Raw genomic sequence first — 24,855 nt, 5'->3', positions numbered from 1 at the left:
TGTTCCCAGCAATCAGAGCAAAAATAATTGAAATAGAATGTCATAAAAAATAATAATTTTTACTTATATATAAAAAGATAACACAAGGCAAACTTCAACATATCTATGATATACTTGATACTGATATATAATTAATCTGGGACTCCATTTCGTTGTTGTACCTCTTTTGGTTATGGGGCAGAACCTCCATCCTTGAAGGTGGGCTTCCCTCATTAGCATATGCATCTATTTCTACTACACGAGAGAATCATCTGCTTATGTATTAGTGTGCTGTATAGTTCCTTAAACATGTAATAGGGTATTAGTAGGTCGCTGACCTATTGTACAGTGAGGGTGTTTTTATTCATTGTATTTATCTACTAGTAGCACCAGACCCTTTATGCATTGATCTATGGATGTGGATATAACTCATCTTTGTCTCCATTATGTATGCTGAGTACCATTTTGATACTGCAAGTAAGATCAGACTGTGAATGAACATGTCATAGCTGTCAACCTGCTATCTCTAAACCGAATGAGTCGTTGGGTTCCTGCCCCTTTGACACGCTACCCAATCATCACTGACACAGTTGTCTTGACAACTGAGCATTGCCGGAAGAGTATCTAGATGTAATCAGCATCGGAGGAACCTCCCCGTCCCTGGTTGACATCACACAAACCTAACGCATCAAATTATGTTGATCGTAGCAGTTGGTGAGCTGGGGAATCACAATTGACCAATTACGTTGGAGAAATGCTGTACCGGCCCCGATTACGTCACGCGCAGAGGGGCACTTATCTCCGCACACCTGACTTCATGATTCAGGCGTCCTGCAGTCGGAGTATCCAGCTGGCAGTCTTTCAATCCGGTTTGGCATTTCTTGCTCTCTTAAAAGACATTGGTGAGACTGTTTGCTTACTACTTTATGTTATTGCTACATTGTTTGGAATAGTGTAGTGGTTCTCCAGACTATCACTGCATTAGTGTTATAACGTTTGACTCAGAATGTGCTGAATCGAAGTGTTAGAGCATTTACACAACAGCTTTCTGAGAGAGCTTCAGAGTTTCTTTATGTTTAAGTGTTAGAGTTAACACTGCAGTTCTTAGATTCAGTTCATCTTCAGTCTCATGCATTAGCATTGTGTTAGCTCATTCAGAGTTTGTTTGATCAAATGGCTATAATTTACTTTGCTTTTTGTTAGACAGCCTGTCTTCATAAAGTTAGTATCAGACGCAAGTGGTGTTCATAGTACCCCTCAGTGGGATATCTACTCATTAAAATCACTTAATTTGCATCTTTTCAGAAGGATTGCTTAATTATGTATTTATTTGTGATGATTTATTCATACAATATTAGGGAACACCTTGTGGTGACAGGGGTAAGGGAAGTACCTAGATCGGATTGATCTTGGGGAATGGGCCAGAAGAAGGGGCTAGGTGCCCCGAAACGTTGTCTCCCTTATTCCCCTGTTTCATCCCCCTCCCTTTTCTTTCTCTACAGTGTTTCCCTTCCTCATTATTATTATTATTTTTTGTTCTGTGTGCCTACGTTTGATGTGACATTTTATGGTTAAATATTATTTTACCACTTTACTGGAATTTTAAACTAAATGTATCATGGGCGAAAAACTCTGTATTAAAGGAGAAGACAGGTTAGGTGATTCAGGTGAAAATGAAGTCATATTTTAAGGTCCAACAACTACTGTAGGATACATATGTAGATACAGAAATTGAATCTGATGTGAAAAACATTATCTCAGATAAATAATGTGACATTACAGGGGTGAATCCCAAAAAGGTGTTAAAAAGGTGACTTCCCATTCAACTTCAAGTGCGAATAACTTCAAACTAACCAGAATCTGAAAAACCTCCCCAATGTTGACTCCAAACCCCACAATTCCTGCCATAGAGATTTGTAAATCACAAGAGAAACAAACAAGCACAAGATAATTCTGAGATTTCACTGAGGGACTACCTGGCCAGTATATAAAGGCTGATGCCCCACTTTTAGTTTCAAAAGGAGGTACTGCTTTCTAACCTTTCAATATTTTCTGAGATACTGTTGTTATTGAGCACTGCAGTGTGATAAATTGGGTGAATAAGTACTACTTCAGGCAACACTCGAAGGGTTACGTTTGGAAACTAACCCCCACCATCTTATCTTGGCCAACGTGCTCTCTTAAATTCTGACAGTGACAAAGAGGGTGGCAGAAATAGAAGCAAGGATGCATAAAATGAAAGACGCAAGTAATGAAAGTTGATGGGTAGAAACACATACATTTCTTAGTACCTCAATTGTAGGAGGTATGTCTACATAGAGTTCCCAATCATCAGTCATTGATATTTAATATAGGCAATGTTCCTATAAGATAACAATATTCTAACAATAGATTACCGCCCCAAGCTATTTACAGGACTATATAATTAATATAACTTTTTTTTATATATATTTATATATATATATATATATATACTAACCGTCTGCAGAACAGGCAAAAGCATATTCAATGGATTTGTCAGGTTGGTGCCAAAAATTATGAATCCAGAGTTAATGCCAGCAGAGTGAAGAGCTTTATCCAGACTGTAAAAAAGTTAGAAGAGTATGATCATGTTTTATGTTTAAGAAGCATACACAATACATTATTCTCTATCTACTCATATAAAATAAGTTATTACAATGTAACCCCTTTTGTACAAAATCTGCAAGACATTGCTAGCCCTTGTTGCAACCAAAGGGTTTAAAAACCCACAACCTTCGTCTGACGTCTCTTATTTGGAATGGGATCTAAACCACACACTATGATGGTCCTACATCACCCAGCTTCTGGTAGGAAAAATAGTTTCAATGCAAACACAATGAATAAATACAAAATACAATAAAAAAAATAAGTCTTATCATCCAGAGTTAAAAAAAAAAAAAGTATTTAAAAAATCCTAAACTAGTTCACTTTAATTACCCAATCTCCTATATCTTGTATTTGCTTCGTTGTAAATTGTGATTCATTTTAGGGGATAGAGTTATTCATAGATTAAATTATATAGAGAGCTTTTGAAACTTCAGATTTCCTTGTTAAGTGTACCAAGGAATTTAAAAAAAACTCTGTGTGCTATGATTTAATCTTCAATGAGAACTTTAATGTTGATCCTCTAAAAGGTACCATAACCTACATATCTATATGACCAACACAGCTACTAGAACTTTGAACAGTACATCAACAGTTTCCATATATTAAACTGATATATTAAAGTTACTACTGCATGTGATTGTAATCACAACTAACAAACTGAATAAATAACGGAACATTGCCATATGGATTTGTAATTTTGATTATACTGTAATCTTATCAAACAGAAAATAAAAAACCAGTCACAGTTTTAGTTGGGTCCTTAAATAATGCAAGATACAGTTTTATTTGTAGCCCATCATTTGCTATTTGAGGGGGGGGGGGATAATGAGGTTGATCATAGATTCTGATGTCTGTGGTTCTGTGTTTTTGAGCTACATACTTTAACTTTTTTTCTATTGCTTATTAACTTTTTGATAGCTGCTTTATTGTTAAAGAAACCTGCAGGACACTTTCAGGTTACAGTGAAAGAAGCAAAAAAGAAGTACCCGGGCGCTCCCTCTGGGAAAGGTTCAATTGAAAAATGTAACAACAAGATAAAATAATTCCACGAACGTAACGACCTTATATAGTGGCTAAGGATCGCTGCTGCTTCCGAAGTCTCTTCCTATGACTCAAAACCCCCCGTAGGACCTATCCAGGATCCTTATTGGTACAGAAAGACAAAGGGGAACACAGGGGGGAGCACAGGTTTGAGAGATGGTAGGTGTATATATTCAATATGAATGGATCAATATACTCCTAGATAAATGGATACCGAGGTGATGGTGTGTAAAGTGAAATAATTTCAAAAACACTTACACGGCCTTGTGTAAGTACTGTCACGTAAGTATCTCTTTCCTCTCCTCCTTTCTTCTTCCTTCTTTATTTCTTCTCTCCTTCTTTCAGTTCTGTGGTTGTTCCTCTGCTTTCGTCCGAATGCACGTCCCTTCAATCTCTCAGCGGGGTTCGAATTATGGTGTCACCCTCAGAGTAAGAGACAAATAAAGATTGAGGGGCAGATAATACAAAGATACAACAGGTGCTTTTTAAATGGTTATAAACAGTATATGCAGCAAATCCTGCAGGCACTCACACGGGCAAGTGTGAGTGCAGTCCTGGGGGGGGGGTATCTTTATCCTCCTCCTACGTATGAGTTCCCAAACGGGGCTCTAATCCTCCACACAAAAGGCCAAATGGTGGGGGAAGGGAAAGATAATAAAAAATGATAAAAAGATACTCACACGGCCGCGTGTGAGCTCACACTTTGAATTGGTGTCTTTAAGACTTCTGCTTGGAATCCAGCGCTGCGGCCAAGCACAAAAATGGCCGCACAAAATACTCAGTAGTATAAGAGGGACTGTCCCAGTCTTCCGGAATCCACAGGAGATAAGTAAAGGTCCCAAAGAGGTCCAGATAGGAACAGTATGCGATGAATACTAGCAGCTGTAGTATTCATCGCATACTGTTCCTGTCTGGACCTCCTTGGGACCTTTACTTATCTCCTGTGGATTCCGGAAGACTGGGACAGTCCCTCTTATATTACTGAGTATTTTGTGCGGCCATTTTTGTGCTTGGCAGCAGCGCTGGATTCCAAGCAGAAGTCTTAAAGACACCAATTCAAAGTGTGAGCTCACACGCGGCCGTGTGAGTATCTTTTTATCATTTTTTATTATCTTTCCCTTCCCCCACCATTTGGCCTTTTGTGTGGAGGATTAGAGCCCCGTTTGGGAATTCATACGTAGGAGGAGGATAAAGATACCCCCCCAGGACTGCACTCACACTTGCCCGTGTGAGTGCCTGCAGGATTTGCTGCATATACTGTTTATAACCATTTGAAAAGCACCTGTTGTATCTTTGTATTATCTGCCCCTCAATCTTTATTTGTCTCTTACTCTGAGGGTGACACCATAATTCGAACCCCGCTGAGAGATTGAAGAGACGTGCATTCGGACGAAAGCAGAGGAACAACCACAGAACTGAAAGAAGGAGAGAAGAAATAAAGAAGGAAGAAGAAAGAAGGAGGAGAGGAAAGAGACACTTACGTGACAGTACTTACACAAGGCCGTGTAAGTGTTTTTGAAATTATTTCACTTTACACACCATCACCTCGGTATCCATTTATCTAGGAGTATATTGATCAATTCATATTGAATATATACACCTACCATCTCTCAAACCTGTGCTCCCCCCTGTGTTCCCCTTTGTCTTACAGTGAAAGAAGGCATAATCATGGCACTTGGATGGTAATTTTTGCCTGCCTAGTGAGAATAGCTTTTCATCTTACCATTTATAAATACTATTATTAGGGACACGTGTTATTAACCATTTAAGTCCAGAGGTGAGGCCTCTGAAATGTCTCAGTGCCCCTGAATCATTTTCAGCAACATGCATTTTCCTTTGAATGCAGATGAAGTGATTAAAAATACGAACATAAAGTTCAACCTCTATTATTATTATACAGATATGTAAAACGTATAAGGCTCGAAGTTAAACCACCATCTACTATTTATTTATTCCTTGACTAATCGTTTACAATTTCTGTCACAAGCTTTAAAAGAATAAAAATAAACCTTTTATTGCATACATTAGTCCAGGGGCGCGCAAAATGTATTTGCTGCGCCCCCCCTGCCTGCTCTCCTCTGTCGGTGCGCCCTCCTCCCTTACCTCGTGTGACGTCAAGTCATGTGACCCGCAGCGTCATTTGATGCCATGGTCAGGCGTCCTTAAGCCGGCTGAACATCGGTAAGTAGAGGTTGTAGAGGCCTCGCGCGGTCACCCGGCATTTAATTTAAATGCCTTGGGGAAGAGCGCGAGACCTCTGCAACCGCCCGCGACCCCCCAAAAAAATCTCGCACCCCCCAGTTTGCGCACCGCTGCATTAGTCTATTCTTTAATACGGACATTGTACTGTATGCAAACTATTTATTTTAAAGACATAGTACAAACTATCACATATTTTCATCCATAAGAAGAAATATGATAGATGAACCATTTCTTCATACAAATAGAAAAAAACGTTCATATTCCCATTCGGCAAAGGGTTCATGCCATGAGAAGGTATCTACTGTATATCATAATTGGAGAATAAACAATACAAAAAACTTACTTGGAAAGGAAAAGTGAAACTGTAAACAAAAGGGCCACAAGGATAAAGATGACTCCCCACACAACCTGAAAAGAAAGAGGATCTTTGCTATATAAGCTGCAAAAATTATAATATTATTCCAAATCTATTCATAATACATCAACATCGCCCAGCTTAGTATCGGAAACAGATGTTTCAATTATATTTATGGAACTATTGAAAGCATACAATTAAAAGTGATTGGGATAATGTGATAATGTTTATGAGCAATAGTTTTTCAATCTTTTAAAAATCTGGATCCTTTTCAGCCTTTTTTCTGACTCCAAGGAACTTCAGCCTAGTTATAGTGGCGAGAGAAAGTTTGTGAATACCAATGATAATTACAGAAATGCCATAGTTTTTCCATGATAACATTCTTGAATCAAAACTAGGCTGTTTCTTAAATATCCAAAAGGTTTAAATGAAACAATGCCATGTCTTTTGAAACAAAATGATGTACGAATTAGACAAACAATGAGTAATTAAGAGTCTGGGTAGATGCAAAAGTAAGTGAAACCCTAGTTTTATCAGCTAAATTAAAGGGGATACTTAGAATCAGGTGTTTAAATAATTAGGTCGATCTTCCGGGGTGAGTTTGGGTGGCCCCATCCTATATCAAGATCAGTAACTTTGTGAGTTTGGTCTTCACCATATAGGTGTATGGAAACAGGTCATGCCACGATGAAAAGAAATCTCTGAGGACCTCACAAAAGCAGTTATTGATGCTCATCAGTTTAGAAAGGGTTACAAAACCATGTCTAAGGATTTGAGGCTCCACCAATAAACTGTTAGACAGATAGTCTACAAATGGAAAAAGCTCTAGACCACAGTCACTCTACCCAGAAGCAGTCGTCCTACCAAAATGTCTCCAAGAACAAACCAGAAAATCATCCAGGAAGTCACAAAGAACCCCAGAGTCACATCCAAGGATCTGCAGGCCATTCTCACCTTGGCTAATATGAGTGTTCATGACTCAACTATCAGAAAAAGACTGAACAAGAATGGTGTTCATTAAAGGATAACCAGGAGGAAACCAATGCTCTCAAAAAAAGGACTTTGCTGTCCGTCTGAAGTTCGGCAAAGAGCATATAGATGATTCTCAAGACTTCTGAAACAATGTTCTCTGGACAGACGAGTAAAAAGTAGAACTTTTTGGCCTCCATGAGAAACGTTATGTTTGACAAAAACAAAACACTGCGTTTGAACAGAAGAACATCATCCCAACCGTCAAGCATGGTGGTGGGAATGTGATGGTTTTGGGCTGCTTTGCTGCCTCAGGACCTGAACGTCTTGCCATCATTGACACAACCATGAATTCTGTATTGTATCAGAAGATTCTAGAGGATAATGTCAGGCCATTTGTCTGTGAGCTGAAGCAGTTCTCTAAGAAGGAATGGGCCAAAATTCCTCAAAAACGATGTGAGAGACTGACCAGCAGTTACAGAAAATGTTTAGTTGAAGTCATTGAGTACCTGGTGGCATAACCACCAAATGGATAAACTAATCCCCCACACAATACAAACAAATCACACACTGGGCCACGTGTGTTGAAAACACCTTCCAGTGTCAGAAAACACCTTGTTCACTGGAATTGGTCACAAGGTGTATTCTAGTGACGAAAAGGGTCTTATGGAATATCACTGTTTCGTAAATATGGGCCATGGCGTTTAAAGTTTGGATAACATATGCAATTGGAATGGCAAGGCTTTGAAGAATTCTACTCAGAAATATAGATGCAGCCACGAGTATCCGAACACTTGCCTTGGAAAATCTGGGGCAATCCCCCAGTCATTTTGAATGGGACTGCCAGGGACCCACGCTCTGTTAATCCGATGGGCCATTAGTCTGTCTGCAGAAATGTCACAGAAATGTTGCAGCATTACTGGGAGATTGCCCCAGATTTTCCAAGGCAAGTGTTCAGATTCTCGTGGCTGCATCTGTATATCTATGCAAAGACACATTAACCTTGAATGGTAAAACACATCTGAAACAAAAAAAAAAAAAAGAAAGAAATATCGGCATGGTGGTAGTGCTGGACCCACCTATAAAGTTTTTAAAAAAATGGTGCAACTCCTAAAGTGAACATTCTATATACACTGAAGTGGCCATTTAGGCTTTTCTGACACAAATCACCACTGAAGACTAGGATAATTTTTGTCTGAAAGGTCACTTCTAAATATATAAAATGACCCCCCTGGGATTGTATGCAAAAATAGTAATTGATCTAACATTTGATTCCATTTTTTCTTAGGGTGCACACAAACAAGTACTGTATACAGTATGTGATTACTACGGTCAAATGCATCAAACGTTTAATAAGTGCTGATACAAAAGTACCTTTCTGTGTCTCCTAGTTACAAAAAGACACGTTTTGTGTTTATATTTGCTGACATTATTCATAATGATATACTGGTTGGCTAAATTAGTCTCAGTTAAGCATGTTTACATGGTAATTGTTTATCCTATTCCCTCTGTGGTGGAATGACCTTGCTATCAAGAAGCAATTAGCAATTTTTGTCACAGCAATCTCAGGTCCATATTTAAAATGGTTACAATGAGAAAGTAAATGTGGAGCAAGCCTCACTACAGATTGTAAGGCAAAAGAGACGGAAAGATTGTTAGAATGAAAGATTGAATCAGGGAAGTAATTTTCTTTTTTTATTTGTGGTGTAAAGTATATGTTCATAGCAGATGAAAATGCTGTGGTAGAGAAAGAAAAAGAAGCTACGAAGAAAGAGATTAGGAGGGGAATAATAACAGGGATAATATATTATTGAACGTGACAGCATGGAGAGAAAAAAAGGGATCTAAAAGAGGATCAGGAATTAAGTAATCAGAGAATTTCTAAGGACTTATGTTTGGTATAATTTATCTTATATTACAGTATCCCCAGCAGCGCTAGAGCAAAACAGAGATTATCCATTTCACTCTTGAGCGTTAAGTAATGTGAAAAGTTGTATATATAGCCAGATTGTGTTAACCCTCCATTCTGTCAGAAGACTAAGCAAAGATCCAGTACTCCCAAAACTAATAGTAGGTAAAGTACTGTATATTATCCATTTCTTTCCAATATAAAACAATTTGATTGAAATGTAAACAGCCATGAAAGCACAAACTAATCAAGTGAGATTGAGGAGCAACAAAGAGCTCCCAGAGCATAACAAAGCTCACATGGAGGAACAGTTTTCTGATAAACTGTTAGACATAGATGTCTGAGGCCTAAACAAACCAATATAGGATCTTACCTACAGTAATTGTACTTATTCTTTAGTCTTCGACATTTAGAGAAAAAAAAGGTACTATTGGAGTCATTGAGCACTAAGTAGTGAGAAATCAAGACCTGATTAAAGCAACAATCCCTACAAAAGACTGAGAGTTTAACTCCTAATGTTAGTGTCTTGTCCCCTGAGCATGTCCTGCTCTTTTATTAAAAAGAAAACCCAACAAAAAAAGTATTTTTTATTGTTAAAATAATAATGATTTTCTTAATCTCTAGTTTCTGTGGTTACCATGGTAACTTTTCCAGACTGCACTGAGTTCCTGTGGAACTCCTCCATTTTAACCTCCTGGACACGTAGGACCAGACACACTAAGCTACATTAGTCTATTTAGCATAAAGTTAAACTAAATTAATAATAATAATAGTATGTTTTTGTGTAGTGCTGCTAGTTTTACGTAGTGCTTTACAGAGACATTTTGCAGGCACAGTACCCTGCCCTGTGGAGCTTATAATCTATGTTTTTGGTCCCTAAGAGATGAACAAAGGAACATAGGGCACAACGGGTTTAGACCCGTTGTGCCCTATGTTCCTTTGTTCATCTGTTCAGGACTGATTGCAGGCTTTCGTGCAAACACTGGAGCACCGGTAACTGCATCATTATTTTTCTTTTTGAGGTGTGCAGCATTTCTCTTATATTGTTTGGTCCCTAAGACACAGGGAGATAAAGTGACTTGCCCAAGGTCACAAGGAGCTGACACCAGGAATTGAACCAGGTTCCTCTGCTTCAAACTCAGTGCCAGTGTCTTTACTCAATGAGCCGCTCCTTCTCCACATCAGGTAAATAGTAATGCTTATCCACTGAAGGGAATAACCTAAGGTTAACCCAGTTTTGCTTCTTTAGATATCGTATGGTTAATTTTTTCCAGCCGTTTGTGCTAATGATATGCAAAAAAAAGGCGTTCTCCCTAAAACTATATATCCATTAAAGGCCGTTCAGATTAAGGCGGGAACAGTAATTAACGTTAGGTTATTTACCTAGAGGTTGCAGCACTCCCATCCACACCCTGAAATATGGGTTTTGAGAGAATGCTCAAGAGAGAAAGAGTTTATTTTTTTTTGTAAAATAGGAAGTGACATATACAGTACATCCCAAACACTCTTTTATACAATAAGTGTAGAGGGAATAATGTAAAATAATGTCTGTTACTATTTAAGGTAACAATATTTGTTTGCCCTGATCGCTGTTTGTCATTATACTATGATCTGCTTATTGGGACATCTTTCTTCAATATATCACAGACCTTCAATACATCAAATATCAAAAAGGCTGTAGATATGAAGAGTCCAAACTAAAACTGGCATCTTAACCAAATCATGTATGTTGTGCCCAAGCAGTCACAAACAATATACTGTTAATGTTTTATACAGTAATAGATTTGGCCATATATAGCCTGTCAAAAAGTTATATTATTATAAAGCAGTTTAATTATTTAGATAAATGTGTGTTATACAATAGTTATAGCCCAGTAGGAAAGCAGCTGTGTAGCTAAGCCCTACAGCATTGAAATAAATAGGTAAAACATCTTGGATTCATATATTTATGAATGTTGCTTGATAAAGTATGTTGATTCTTGCATGTTTTTGTAACGGCATATGGACAATTTCCATGAAAAATTGCTATCTAAAAAACAACAAAATATAAAGAGCTACATTTTAAACGTTGGCATAATATGGTAACAGCTGGACAACTCAAGCTATACAATTAATTATTAGACCGTATTTTGGAGAGCCAAGTTAAAGTTAAATAGCAACTATTATCACACTTCTTCTGTTTTACAATATCAGGAAATGTAAAAAAATTACTTTTATGCTATAAGGTACAGTTTGCACAGCTGGACCATAATGAATTTCAAGCAATAAATTGAATGTTATGGGTGCATGCTTTGAATATGCTGTAATAAATTAGATCGAGCTTGTGCTGCAAGAGAACACACGAGTGCCTTCTCTTTTCTCTGAAGTACCTTTACATACGACTAGGATTAAGGCGGGGGGTGCTGTGAACAACGGGGATAGAGCATTACTGAGATTAAAACTTATTAAGGTACAGGAGTGCTACATTTTCCTTAAAACTCTTTTACTTCTGTATTTTGTTTCAATTATAATACCGACTTAACTTTAAAGTTGTGCTGCCTCGCACTTTTTAGCTTAGTATTGTATACTCATTGGTGTTAGTGTATAAACATACAGAAAGTGCACAGTGAAGTTTGTCTTAACGCATTGCTCCATTTTCTGCTTGCATTCGTATCAAATGTAAACCAGACCATTACTGTAGGTTATGGTGGGTAAAAAAAATGACTAATACTGTTCTAAGAATAGAAAATGGAATCCCGTGAGAGAGGTGAAAAAGATTTTAAGAGAGAGGAGAAAAGGGAAGGGCGAGAGGAGAAAAGTGAAGGGCGAGAGGAGAAAAGGGACGGGCGAGAGGAGAAAAGGGAAGGGCGAGAGGAGAAAAGGGTAGGGCGAGAGGAGAAAAGTGAAGGGCGAGAGGAGAAAAGTGAAGGGCGAGAGGAGAAAAGTGAAGGCGAGAGGAGAAAAGTGAAGGGCGAGAGGAGAAAAGGGAAGGGCGAGAGGAGAGAAGGGCGAGAGGAGAAAAGGGAAGGGCGAGAGGAGAAAAGGGAAGGGTGAGATGAGGGAAGGGTGAGAGAAGAGAGGTGAAGGCCGAGATGAGAGAAAGGCGAGAGGAGAGAAGAGAAGGGCGAGAGGAGAGAAGTGAAGGGCGAGAGGAGAGAAGTGAAGGGCGAGAGAAGGGAAGGGCGAGAGAAGGGAAGGGCGAGAGAAGGGAAGGGCGAGAGGAGGGAAGGGCGAGAGGAGGGAAGGGCGAGAGGAGGGAAGGGCGAGAGGAGGGAAGGGCGAGAGGAGAAAAGGGAAGGGCGAGAGGAGAAAAGGGAAGGGCGAGAGGAGAGAAGGGCGAGAGGAGAAAAAGGGAAGGGCGAGAGGAGAGAAGGGAAGGGCGAGAGGAGAGAAAAGCGAGAGGAGAGAAGGGCGAGAGGAGAGAAGGGCGAGAGGAGGAAAGGGAGGGAGGAGAAAAGAAAAGGGAGAGAGGAGAAAAGGAAAGGGCGAGAGGAGAAAAGGGAAGGGCGAGAGGAGAGAAGGGCGAGAGGAGAAAAGGGAAGGGCGAGAGGAGAGAAGGGCGAGAGGGGAAAAGGGAAAGGAGAGAGGAGAGAAGGGAAGGGCGAGAGGAGAGAAGGGCGAGAGGGGAAAAGGGAAAGGAGAGAGGAGAGAAGGGAAGGGCGAGAGGGGAAAATGAAGGGCGAGAGGAGAGAACGGAAGGGCGAGAGGAGAGAAGGGCGAGAGGAGAGAAAGGCGAGAGGAGGGAAGGGCGAGAGGAGGAAAGGGAAGGGCGAGAGGAGAGAAGGGCGAGAGGAGAGAAGAGAAAGGCGAGAGGAGAGAAGGGCGAGAGGAGGAAAGGGCGAGAGGAGAGAAGGGCGAGAAGAGAAGGGAAGGGAGAGAGGAGAGAAGAGAGATGGGGAGGAGAAAAGAAAAGGGAGAGAGGAGAAAAGAAAAGGGCGAGAGGAGAAAAGGGAAGGGCGAAAGGAGAGAAGGGAAAGGAGAGAGGAGAGAAGGGAAGGGCGAGAGGGGAGAAGGGAAGGGCGAGAGGGGAGAAGGGAAGGGCGAGAGGAGAGAAGGGAAGGGCGAGAGGAGAGAAGGGCGAGAGGAGAAAAGAGAAGGGAGAGAGGAGAAAAGAGAAGGGAGAGAGGAGAAAAGGGAAGGGAGAGAGGAGAAAAGGGAAGGGCGAGAGGAGAGAAGGGAAGGGCGAGAGGAGAGAAGGGAAGGGCGAGAGTAGAGAAGGAAAGGGCGAGAGGAGAAAAGGGAAGGGAGGGAGGAGAAAAGGGAAGGGAGGGAGGAGAAAAGGAAAGGGAGAGAGGAGAAAAGGAAAGGGCGAGAGGAGAAAAGGAAAGGGCGAGAGGAGAAAAGGAAAGGGCGAGAGGAGAAAAGGAAAGGGCGAGAGGAGAGAAGGAAAGGGCGAGAGGAGAGAATTGAAGGGTGAGAGGAGAGAAGGGAAGGGCGAGAGGAGAGAAGGGCGAGAGGAGAGAAGGGAAGGGCAAGATGAGAGAAGGGAAGGGCGAGATGAGAGAAGTGAAGGGCGAGAGGAGAGAAGTGAAGGGCGAGACAAGGGAAGGGCGAGAGAAGGGAAGGGCGAGAGGAGGGAAGGGCGAGAGGAGGGAAGGGCGAGAGGAGAGATGGGAAAGGACAGAGGAGAGAAGAGAAAGGAAAGAGGAGAGAAGGGGAGGGAGGAAAAAAGGAAAGGGAGAGAGGAGAAAAGGGAAGGGTGAGAGAAGAGAGGTGAAGGCCGAGATGAGAGAAAGGCGAGAGGAGAGAAGTGAAGGGCGAGAGGAGAGAAGTGAAGGGCGAGAGGAGAGAAGTGAAGGGCGAGACAAGGGAAGGGCGAGAGAAGGGAAGGGCGAGAGGAGGGAAGGGCGAGAGGAGGGAAGGGCGAGAGGAGGGAAGGGCGAGAGGAGGGAAGGGCGAGAGGAGGGAAGGGCGAGAGGAGGGAAGGGCGAGAGGAGGGAAGGGCGAGAGGAGAAAAGGGAAGGGCGAGAGGAGAAAAGGGAAGGGCGAGAGGAGAAAAGGGAAGGGCGAGAGGAGAAAAGGGCAAGAGGAGAAAAGGGAAGGGCGAGAGGAGAAAAGGGCGAGAGGAGAAAAGGGAAGGGCGAGAGGAGAGAAGGGAAGGGCGAGAGGAGAGAAAAGCGAGAGGAGAGAAGGGCGAGAGGAGAGAAGGGCGAGAGGAGGAAAGGGAAGGGCGAGAGGAGAGAAGGGAAAGGAGAGAGGAGAGAAGGGGAGGGAGGAGAAAAGAAAAGGGAGAGAGGAGAAAAGGAAAGGGCGAGAGGAGAAAAGGGAAGGGCGAGAGGAGAGAAGGGCGAGAGGAGAAAAGGGAAGGGCGAGAGGAGAGAAGGGCGAGAGGGGAAAAGGGAAAGGAGAGAGGAGAGAAGGGAAGGGCGAGAGGGGAAAAGGGAAGGGCGAGAGGAGAAAAGGGAAGGGCGAGAGGAGAGAACGGAAGGGCGAGAGGAGAGAAGGGCGAGAGGAGAGAAAGGCGAGAGGAGGGAAGGGCGAGAGGAGGAAAGGGAAGGGCGAGAGGAGAGAAGGGCGAGAGGAGAGAAGGGAAGGGCGAGAGGAGAGAAAGGCGAGAGGAGAGAAGGGCGAGAGGAGAGAAGGGCGAGAAGAGAAGGGAGAGAGGAGAGAAGAGAGATGGGGAGGAGAAAAGAAAAGGGAGAGAGGAGAAAAGAAAAGGGCGAGAGGAGAAAAGGGAAGGGCGAAAGGAGAGAAGGGAAAGGAGAGAGGAGAGAAGGGAAGGGCGAGAGGGGAGAAGGGAAGGGCGAGAGGAGAGAAGGGAAGGGCGAGAGGAGAGAAGGGCGAGAGGAGAAAAGAGAAGGGAGAGAGGAGAAAAGGGAAGGGAGAGAGGAGAAAAGGGAAGGGAGAGAGGAGAAAAGGGAAGGGAGAGAGGAGAAAAGGGAAGGGACAGAGGAGAAAAGGGAAGGGAGAGAGGAGAAAAGGGAAGGGAGAGAGGAGAAAAGGGAAGGGCGAGAGGAGAGAAGGGAAGGGTGAGAGGAGAGAAGGGAAGGGGCGAGAGGAGAGAAGGGAAGGGCGAGAGGAGAGAAGGGCGAGATGAGAGAAAGGCGAGAGGAGGAAAAGGAAGGGCGAGAGGAGGAAAGGGAAGAGCGAGAGGAGAGAAGGGCGAGAGGAGAGATGGGAAAGGACAGAGGAGAGAAGAGAAAGGAAAGAGGAGAGAAGGGGAGGGAGGAAAAAAGGAAAGGGAGAGAGGAGAAAAGGGAAGGGCGAGAGGAGAAAATGGAAGGGCGAGAGGAGAGAAGGGAAGGGCGAGAGTAGAGAAGGAAAGGGCGAGAGGAGAGAATTGAAGGGTGAGAGGAGAGAAGGGAAGGGCGAGAGGAGAGAAGGGCGAGAGGAGAGATGGGAAAGGACAGAGGAGAGAAGAGAAAGGAAAGAGGAGAGAAGGGGAGGGAGGAAAAAAGGAAAGGGAGAGAAGGGAAGGGCGAGATGAGAGGAAGGCAAGAGGAGAGAAGGGCGAGAGGAGAGATGGGAAAGGACAGAGGAGAGAAGAGAAAGGAAAGAGGAGAGAAGGGGAGGGAGGAAAAAAGGAAAGGGAGAGAGGAGAAAAGGGAAGGGCGAGAGTAGAGAAGGAAAGGGAGAGAGGAGAGAAGGAAAGGGCGAGAGGAGAGAAGGGAAGGGCGAGAGGAGAAAATGGAAGGGCGAGAGGAGAGAAGGGAAGGGCGAGAGTAGAGAAGGAAAGGGCGAGAGGAGAGAATTGAAGGGTGAGAGGAGAGAAGGGAAGGGCGAGAGGAGAGAAGGGCGAGAGGAGAGATGGGAAAGGACAGAGGAGAGAAGAGAAAGGAAAGAGGAGAGAAGGGGAGGGAGGAAAAAAGGAAAGGGAGAGAAGGGAAGGGCGAGATGAGAGGAAGGCAAGAGGAGAGAAGGGCGAGAGGAGAGATGGGAAAGGACAGAGGAGAGAAGAGAAAGGAAAGAGGAGAGAAGGGGAGGGAGGAAAAAAGGAAAGGGAGAGAGGAGAAAAGGGAAGGGAGAGAGGAGAAAAGGGAAGGGAGAGAGGAGAGAAGGAAAGGGCGAGAGGAGAAAATGGAAGGGCGAGAGGAGAGAAGGGAAGGGCGAGAGTAGAGAAGGAAAGGGCGAGAGGAGAAAAGGAAAGGGCGAGAGGAGAAAAGGGAAGGGAGGGAGGAGAAAAGGAAAGGGAGAGAGGAGAAAAGGGAAGGGCGAGAGGAGAAAAGGGAAGGGAGGGAGGAGAAAAGGAAAGGGAGAGAGGAGAAAAGGAAAGGGCGAGAGGAGAAAAGGAAAGGGCGAGAGGAGAAAAGGAAAGGGCGAGAGGAGAGAAGGAAAGGGCGAGAGGAGAGAATTGAAGGGTGAGAGGAGAGAAGGGAAGGGCGAGAGGAGAGAAGGGCGAGAGGAGAGAAGGGAAGGGCAAGATGAGAGAAGGGAAGGGCGAGATGAGAGAAAGGCAAGAGGAGAGAAGGGCGAGAGGAGAGATGGGAAAGGACAGAGGAGAGAAGAGAAAGGAAAGAGGAGAGAAGGGGAGGGAGGAAAAAAGGAAAGGGAGAGAGGAGAAAAGGGAAGGGAGAGAAAGCCACCTGCGAGGTGGGAGAGGGCGCCAGCGAGGCGGGAGAGGGTGCGTGCGAGCGAGAAAGGGGGTGATAGCACGAGAGAGAAAGGGGGAGTGTGTGAGAGACAAAAAGGGAGTGAGAGCGCGAGACAGACGGAAGGAAAGAGCGCGAGACAGATGGAAAGAGCGCGAGACAGACGGAAGGAAAGAGCGCCAGACAGACGGAAGGAAAGAGCGCGAGACAGACGGAAGGAAAGAGCGCCAGACAGACGGAAGGAAAGAGCGCGAGACAGACGGAAGGAAAGAGCGCTAGACAGAAGCAGGAAAAGAGCGCTAGACAGAAGCAGGAAAAGAGCGCTAGACAGAATTCCACATTTTAACTATCCTTACGGTAAAGAACCCTTTCCTTTGTTGCTGGTGAAATCTCCTTTCCTCCAACCTTATGGGATGACCCCTGGGATGAATAGTTCCTCAGAAAGCTCGATGTACTGTCTCCGAATATATATTGGTATATAGTTATCATATCCCTTCTTAGACGCTTATTTTCTAATGGGAACAAATCTAACCTCTCTTCAAAAGTCAGTTTTTTTAGTTCCATAATGTCTTTTTGTGGAGTGGTGCCCAAAACTGTACTCCATATTCAAGGTGTGGTCTTACGAATGCTTTATACAGGGGCATAATTATGTTTACTTCCCTTCCATCCATTCCCCGTTTAATGCAAGATAATATCTTATTTGCCTTTGTACTGTAGCTACTGCATGGCATTGGGCCATATTGCTAAGCCTGCTGTCTACAAGCACTCCTAAATCCTTCTCCATCAAGGATTCATATAATTTTTCCACATTTAATTTGTAAGTCGCCTGTTTATTTTTGTTTCCCAAATGCTTAACTTTACATTTATCTGTATTAAACCTCCTCTGCTATTTTGCTGCCCAAGTTTCCAGTCTATTCAAATCCTTTTGGATAGAAATTACATCCTGCTCTGAATTCACTACCTTACACAATTTAGTGTCTTCAGCAAAGATGGAGACTTTGCTCTCTATGCCAACCTCAAGGTAATTAATAAACAAGTTAAAAAAACAAGCGTCCCAGTACGAATCCTTGAGATACTCAACTATAGCCCAACCTAAAGAGGTTCCGTTTATGACAACTCTGTTGTTTATGCTTCAACCAGTTTTCAATCTAGGTGCAAATATTTTTACTGACTCGAATTTGCTTCATATTGTACACTAACCTCATGTGGCATTGTATCAAAAGCCTTTGCGAAATCTAGAGAGACTACATTGCCATGGTCTAAATTCCTACTTACCTCCTCAAAGAAACTAATAAGGTTAGTTTGGTAGGACCTATCCTTCAGAAATCAATGCTAACTATTACTAATAATTTTGATACCCAACATGCCGGGAGAAGCAGGTGAGAAGAAGAGCATGTTAGGGAGAAGCTGGTGAGGATGTGGGCATGTGGGGAGAAGCTGGTGAGGAGGGGACAACGTGGGGTAGAAGCTAGTGAGGAGTTGGCTACGTGGGATAGAAGCTGGTGAGGAGAGGACCTTGTGGGGTAGAAGCGGGTGAGGAGAGGGCAATGTGGAAGAGAAGCTGGTGAGGAGGCCATGTGGGGAAGAATGAGAAAGGGAGTATGAGGGGGGAGACAAGGAGCATGTGGAATCCTGAAATATTATGTTTATGGTGTTTATTATACTATGAAAATAAACAAGGGAATTTTATTTTAATTGTCGTGTTTAATTTGGTGTTGTGGGGAAAAGAGAGTTCCTGCGCCTTTGTTTTAGGACTCTAGTACGGAGCTGGAGGGCAACTTTTATAAATGTATCTGTTAACTGTAAATGGAGTCATTTGCTCTAATTTAACAAAATTGGCAATGGTCCTATATTATGCAAACAATTTAAATTAATTTAGTTTTTTTTTAATGTTTAGCACATGCATTTTGTTTTGAATGGAGTGTACAAATCCAAAAATGTATACATTCTTCACTGAAATTACTACATACATACACAGAGTCTAGAGTCAATCAGCACTACTACTACATATGAGCAAAAAGAGTGGTGCACACAGGTATAAGGGTCTCCCCTAAACCGATATAAAGTAAGAGAGTACCTACAGCACTAATGGTCAAACACAAAGCAATTTAATGTAAAGGGAGAAAACAAGTCTCATAAACAAAGAATATTGCACAGGGCACAATCAAGATGCAGCTACCCAAACAAAGACTCCCCTAGAGAGGGGTAAACCCATGAGGAGGGGGAGAAGGAAGACAAACACACTGATCTACACACTACAGGAGAGATGTGCCAACGGGAGGGGGGCAGGGACATGTATTCAATATTACATTCCCCGGGCGAAGCCGGGCACAAAAGCTAGTATTACAATAAAGTGCAAAAAAGGGCAACAACACAAAAAAAGAAAAAAGGAACACAATCCAATAATCAAAGGGGGCGGCTACGTCTCGGGCAGTTAGCCCTTCTTGGCCCGTTCCCACTTAAGAGTGGTACTTCCCTTCAGGAGGAAAAAAGGACACACTTCTCTTGCATGCAGGATGGTGTGGTGATGAGTTGCAGAGCAGCAGATAAGATGATCTTTCGATCTTTTCTACATCACCTTCCTACAAACTAAGTACTCGCAGGTTGTATTGTAGCTACGGGACTCTTTTTTTTCGTTCTGAAGAGAAGTACCACTCTTATGTGGGAATAGGCCAAGAAGGGCTAAGTGCCTGAGACGGAGTCGCCCCGCTTGATTTTTGGATTGTGTTCCTTTTTTGTGTTGTTGCCTTTTTGGCAGTGGTTAGCACCTTTTTTTGCACTTTATTGTGATAATTGTAGTATGTAGATCAGTGTGTTTGTCTTCCTTGTCCCCCTCCTCTATGTTTTACCCCTCTCTGGGGGAGTAATTGGTTGGGTAGCTGCATCTTGATAGTGCCCTGTGCAATATTCTTTGTTTATGAGACTTGTTTGCTCTCTTCACATTAAATTGCTTTGTGTTTGAGCACTATTAATGCAACAGCTGTTTATGAGTGCTGCAGGTACGCTCTTATTTTTACACACACACACACACACACACACACACACACACACACACACACACACACACACACACACACACACACACACACACACACACACACACAGGAAACTTAGCTCAACACATTTATGAACCTACAAAAGAAGATTTATCCTACCTGTTTTCAAAGGATTGTCAAATAACTGAGTGCAAACAAGGGGAAAGCATAATGTTGAACATGTACACTTAAGCATTGTATTGCTGATGTAAGTAGCAGAGATCTCTACAAAATTAGCTCTGAAAAATTAATACACTATAATGGCAGCATGAGAAGATTACTAGGACTCTATGGAATACACAGTTACTAATTTTCCATGCTGTTTTAATCAAATTAATTAAAAAAAAAAACCTTAAAGGAATACAGTATCTAAGACCAGAACCTTTTTTTTTTAGCGAAACGTACTAGTTATTCACAATGCCAAAATAAATCTAATAAAAACAATATATACTGGATTTGTAAATAGTGAATTTTTAAGCATCAGTTACAGTACATTGGTGAAATCCATGAAATCCTTCTGATGTCCATAGTTATATAATGAAAGCATCTCTCTTTTTTTTAAGTGGAGGCAGTACATACAGTAACACTTATTATTCCAAAATGAGAAAAAAAAATCTTTAATAGCCAGTTAGGTTGACAAATATTTATTAAACAAAATGAACAGTGAAAAAAGGATTGCAATTTACCTTAAGTGGTCGCATGGCACTACACAATTTTGTCCAGCAACTCTTTTCATAATACTCGAGATGTCTCTCTTTCCTTCGCAACGTCCTCAACTTTTCCTCAAGTTTGTACAGGGTTTGCCTGTCCTTACTTGGCAATGGCCTGCCATCTTTGCACTACGATAAAACAGATATATGAATAAAAACGGAGGGAAAAAAAAAGTTTTATACATCGTAAATACTTTTAATGGAATTGGTTTAAATAGGATTTTTGGATTTGACACATCTGGTACAGTTTTCTTTGCCCCTGAATCACCTTGCTTTTGGCTTCATACATAGAACTTTAAGAGGATAAATTACTAGAACCTGTAGCGGCCGATTGCGTTGGGTGTTTTCAGCTGCGACCGCTTCGATGTACATTGCATTAGCCTCTAAATGTGCAGTCCTACTTTTTACAGCTATTGAAGTGAAAGCCCTTAAGACATGTCAGCAGCTTCTTCAATTTTTTGAACATTAGCATTTATCTTACCATTCCGAATGATAGCTGTACAAATTTAAGACCCACTAGCTTAAAATCAAAAGCCCAATAACAAATACCTCACAACATTTAGTATATACTAATACAGTTATGGAAGTGCCAGTGGTCTTCCAGCAGCAAAAGGGGTTAATAAAGGTACTTCGAGATGACCATGTTACTGCCTTACAAATTTGCCCCACTGAAGCTTGTGCCCTTAATATGCTGTAATTGCTCTTTTTTAATTTGTTTTAATTGTAAGTAGACCGTCAAACTCTCTCACCTTACTATGTTCCTTCAATAAATATCTGAATAAACCTTGAAATAAATGATTCTCTTTCAAGAGAATAGAATAAACAGTGTATTTGATCATCTATAATCTTATTTTCCACCATACTGTTTATGTTCTCATTACTGTTCATCGAACATTTTTGTGCTCTCTCGTTTTGGACTGGAACAAAAAGAAGGAATAACAATATCCTAATAGAGTTGGAAGGAGGAAAAAATGTTTGGGACAAAGAGTGTGGAACTGTAAGCATGACAAACTTGTCCTTATATTCAAAAAAATATGGTGGTTTACATTAAAGGGCACTGCTGATTTGCGTTCTAGATGCATTTTTGTCTCATACATTCTCTCTCCTACACTGAGGAACATCTCTCCTGAGAATCTGCACAAGCACAGATATTGCCACAGTTTTAGAGTCACGCTTTAATTTTTCTACAAACTGAGTAGGCACGCTATATGAGCCAAGACTCATAATTTTTTCCAGATTTTATTATAAACATCTACACTTAGATATTATTCTTTGTTGATTTTCTCTGTTGCTCCCCCTGGATTGTGAGAAGAATTACAGTACTGTACATCAATGGTCAGAGCGGAGAGAGGTAGATGCCCTATGCCAGTGGTAGGTACATAAAGGATAAGCAACAGGGAGAAGGAAATATCTATTACGTGCAGATGTTAGAAGCTTTACTACTGTATCTCCAATATGGCCCCATTACAGTGCACTTTAATGGGGGACATACTATAGAAAGAAAAAACTAATGAAACATAACATTATCTTTATCCCCTTTACACTCTACAATAAGAGAAAACAAATCAGGGGTGCATTGTGGAAGAATCAGTGGAACTACAACAGGTAACCAGAATGAGGGAAGAAATCTTCCAAAGTAAATCAGCATATACTGTTAGTACAAAGAGCACAAAAAAACTTAAAAAATAAACAAATAAAAATCTTAAAAATACAGAATGAAAAGTGTGCAGAGTTCCATGCATGCACAATTTTCAACCATTATTGTTTGGCATGCTAAAACAAATTCCAAACGATGGGTGGAAATTGAATACATATCACCCACCCCATTTGTACAGTAAATGTACCTAGGATTCCCAAATCAAAACACCCATAGAAATTTATGACATTCCCTCTATTTCTTGTTCTTTCTCTTCGACTGGGACAAATTTGACAAAGAAGCTGGTCTAATCCAAAGCCAATCCCCAATGCTCCCACTATTCTCAAATATACAATTTCCAGATAGCTGTGAATAAAGAAATGTCAAGACTATTACATTTTTTATTCTGGAACATTACAATCTTTCACTGAATTACAAACAAAATATAATCTTCCCAAATCTGAATTTTTCCGCTTCCAACAACTAAAACATTTCATACTCTCTGAATTTACCTAGGAATAGATTAGAACTTTATTGCTTTGAAAAAAAATGATAATGAATTCTTCCTCTTTGAAAGGACATATCAAATGTATTTATAATCTCTTGCAAGACATGTATCCAGATAATAAATTATTATATATGCTTAATTGGAAAAAAGAACATTTTATGAGTATACCATTAAAAGAATGGGAAGCCATATCAACAAACACCTCTAAATGTTCGATTTGTTCTGATATAAAAGAAATATAACATTATCTTCGGTTGGTGCCTAGTACCAGATAGATTACATACAGTAAAACACATTCACAATATTCCAACAGATGTTGGAGACAATGTGGTTAAGTTGGTATGATGTCACATATCTGGTGGTCTTGTCCCAAAATTTGCTAAACTTGGTCCCAGTTCATTGATGAAATCAATAAAACTATTTCAAGAGATCTACTGTATTTACAGCATTATTTTATATTAAAAAAATCCCAAAACATAACTTAACATTTCCGATATTAACTTCACACATTACCAGACACCAGACGCGCTAACTTCTGGAAAAAGGAAGAACCTTCACCAATGACTAGGATTTTACAAAAATTAAAAGAATCTAATCTTATGAAACGTCTGTCTCACAAGTCTGTTAAATGGATCTATCGATAAATTCTGTGATATTTGGCTCCCCTGGGAATCTTCACAATGTCAGAGTTTGATAATGTAAATAATTTTACCTGAATTGTAATTATATGATCAAATAGAAATGTATCAAATCAGAGATGTCACAAGGAAGGGATCAAGATGAGAAAGGAAAACAGCAGAGCAAAGAAGGGGTGCAGCTATCAATGGAAGGTGGTATGGGGGAAGGGATGGGATGGGATGGTAAAAGAGTGACAGTTTTGTCATGTTTTCAACTGCACTGTATGTCAGTATCTGTCCCTAAAATGTCAATGACTCCCATGGTTGACGGATTGTTACATTGCATTAATAACGTTATTTTGGATTATTGCGATTTTACCATCATCATATCAGTAAAATTCCCCAGTTCTAATTAAGAGTTACTATTAGTTTCAACAGCATGCATATGCAAAGATGCAGAGTTGTACAGCAGATAATAAAAATATAATTAATAATTTATAATGTAAGATCTTTAGAGCAAAAATTAATTTGACTTAGATCATACACAGAGTTCTAAATACAACATCAATGCTTCTGAAACCAAATTATTTTCACAGATTTTTTGCCACTATTGTACTATTTCATTTTATCCGCTTTCAACTTGCCTTTGACTTAATTCTTTCAACTTGTTGTTCCACTTCCTCAATATCTTCAGTGTTTTCCAAACGTTCATAATTTGCACTTCTGGTACCTTTAATCAAATTTAAAGGCAATGCCGACATTCCATAGGCCTAAAAAATAATGTTACAAAATGACCTTAACAATTAATTACTTTGAGCTACCATGATACATTTAACTTTGTTGAAATATACCGTAGGTTTCCAAGTGCTAACATGAACATACAGTATATAAACACAGACATGCATTTTGACCACAACAAAACTATTTGATATTGATTATATTTCATTCTTCCAATGTAACAGACTTAATGAGGCAATGCAGATTCTAAGATACAACAGTAGATCAATCAGTGTGTACAAATTAACCACAATACAGTAGCTATAATTTTTTAAGTTATCTGAGGTTTATCATCGACAACAGCATGTTTTATACTACAAAGATGTAATGTCAATTACTTCTGAATATAGATGTTTACAAAGAAAATTATTGCAAATCCTGTGTGCGGTGGCCAAGGGATCGAGGCAGTGCCGGCTTGATGTTGGTGCCACTGCACCGAGCCCCGCGGTTCCAGAAACCCAGCACTCTTCACTACAACAATTAATCTGATTGCCAGAGGAGAATGCGGGGTATCTGAACCTCTCTTACCTTCTCCTTTGCCATCTCTTCCTGCAGGGTCCCTCATCATGGCACTGTGACAAAAAATGGCATTGCCATGTCAACAGGACATCACAATGTCATGGCAATGCGGCACAATTTGATATTGCGGTGACATGATGGACTGTCACAGGAGACCAAGACTTATTAACACATTAATACTGGGATTCTGGATTGAGCACCAAAAGGAGGGTAAAATGTATTTCCTTTTAAGACAAACACACAATTCTTCACAATTACACTTAATATACACTGGGATGGGGAAACAAAATATAATGTCCACGGAATGAATAACTCGAAAACAAAGTCTCTAGGCACCACTGCACAGGAGTGGGGTGGTGCGCGAATAGAGCCATGCGACTGTCCTTGGCTAGTGGCGCAGAATGAGCCCCTGTATCTCTGCCGAAGGAAACTTTTTGTTAAGTCTTTATAGGATTCGTTCGG

General features: G+C 41.4%; 1 protein-coding gene across 1 annotated transcript in view; it reads right to left on the bottom strand.

Annotated features, from left to right (window-relative positions):
* Positions 1 to 24,855, bottom strand: part of LMBRD1 (LMBR1 domain containing 1) — a 298,972-nt gene that overhangs the window by 61,316 nt on the left and 212,801 nt on the right. Inside the window, exons 8-11 of the mRNA XM_075598083.1 lie at positions 23,742 to 23,867; positions 20,313 to 20,465; positions 6,194 to 6,258; positions 2,459 to 2,561 (exon numbers count right to left, since the gene is read on the bottom strand). Of these exons, the coding sequence (XP_075454198.1) occupies positions 2,459 to 2,561; positions 6,194 to 6,258; positions 20,313 to 20,465; positions 23,742 to 23,867 (447 nt within the window). The remainder of the gene's footprint in view (positions 1 to 2,458; positions 2,562 to 6,193; positions 6,259 to 20,312; positions 20,466 to 23,741; positions 23,868 to 24,855) is intronic.

Source organism: Ascaphus truei, chromosome 4 (assembly GCF_040206685.1).
Source record: "Ascaphus truei isolate aAscTru1 chromosome 4, aAscTru1.hap1, whole genome shotgun sequence".
NCBI classification, from domain to species: Eukaryota; Metazoa; Chordata; class Amphibia; order Anura; family Ascaphidae; genus Ascaphus; species Ascaphus truei.
This window is presented reverse-complemented; position numbering and strand designations above follow the sequence as displayed.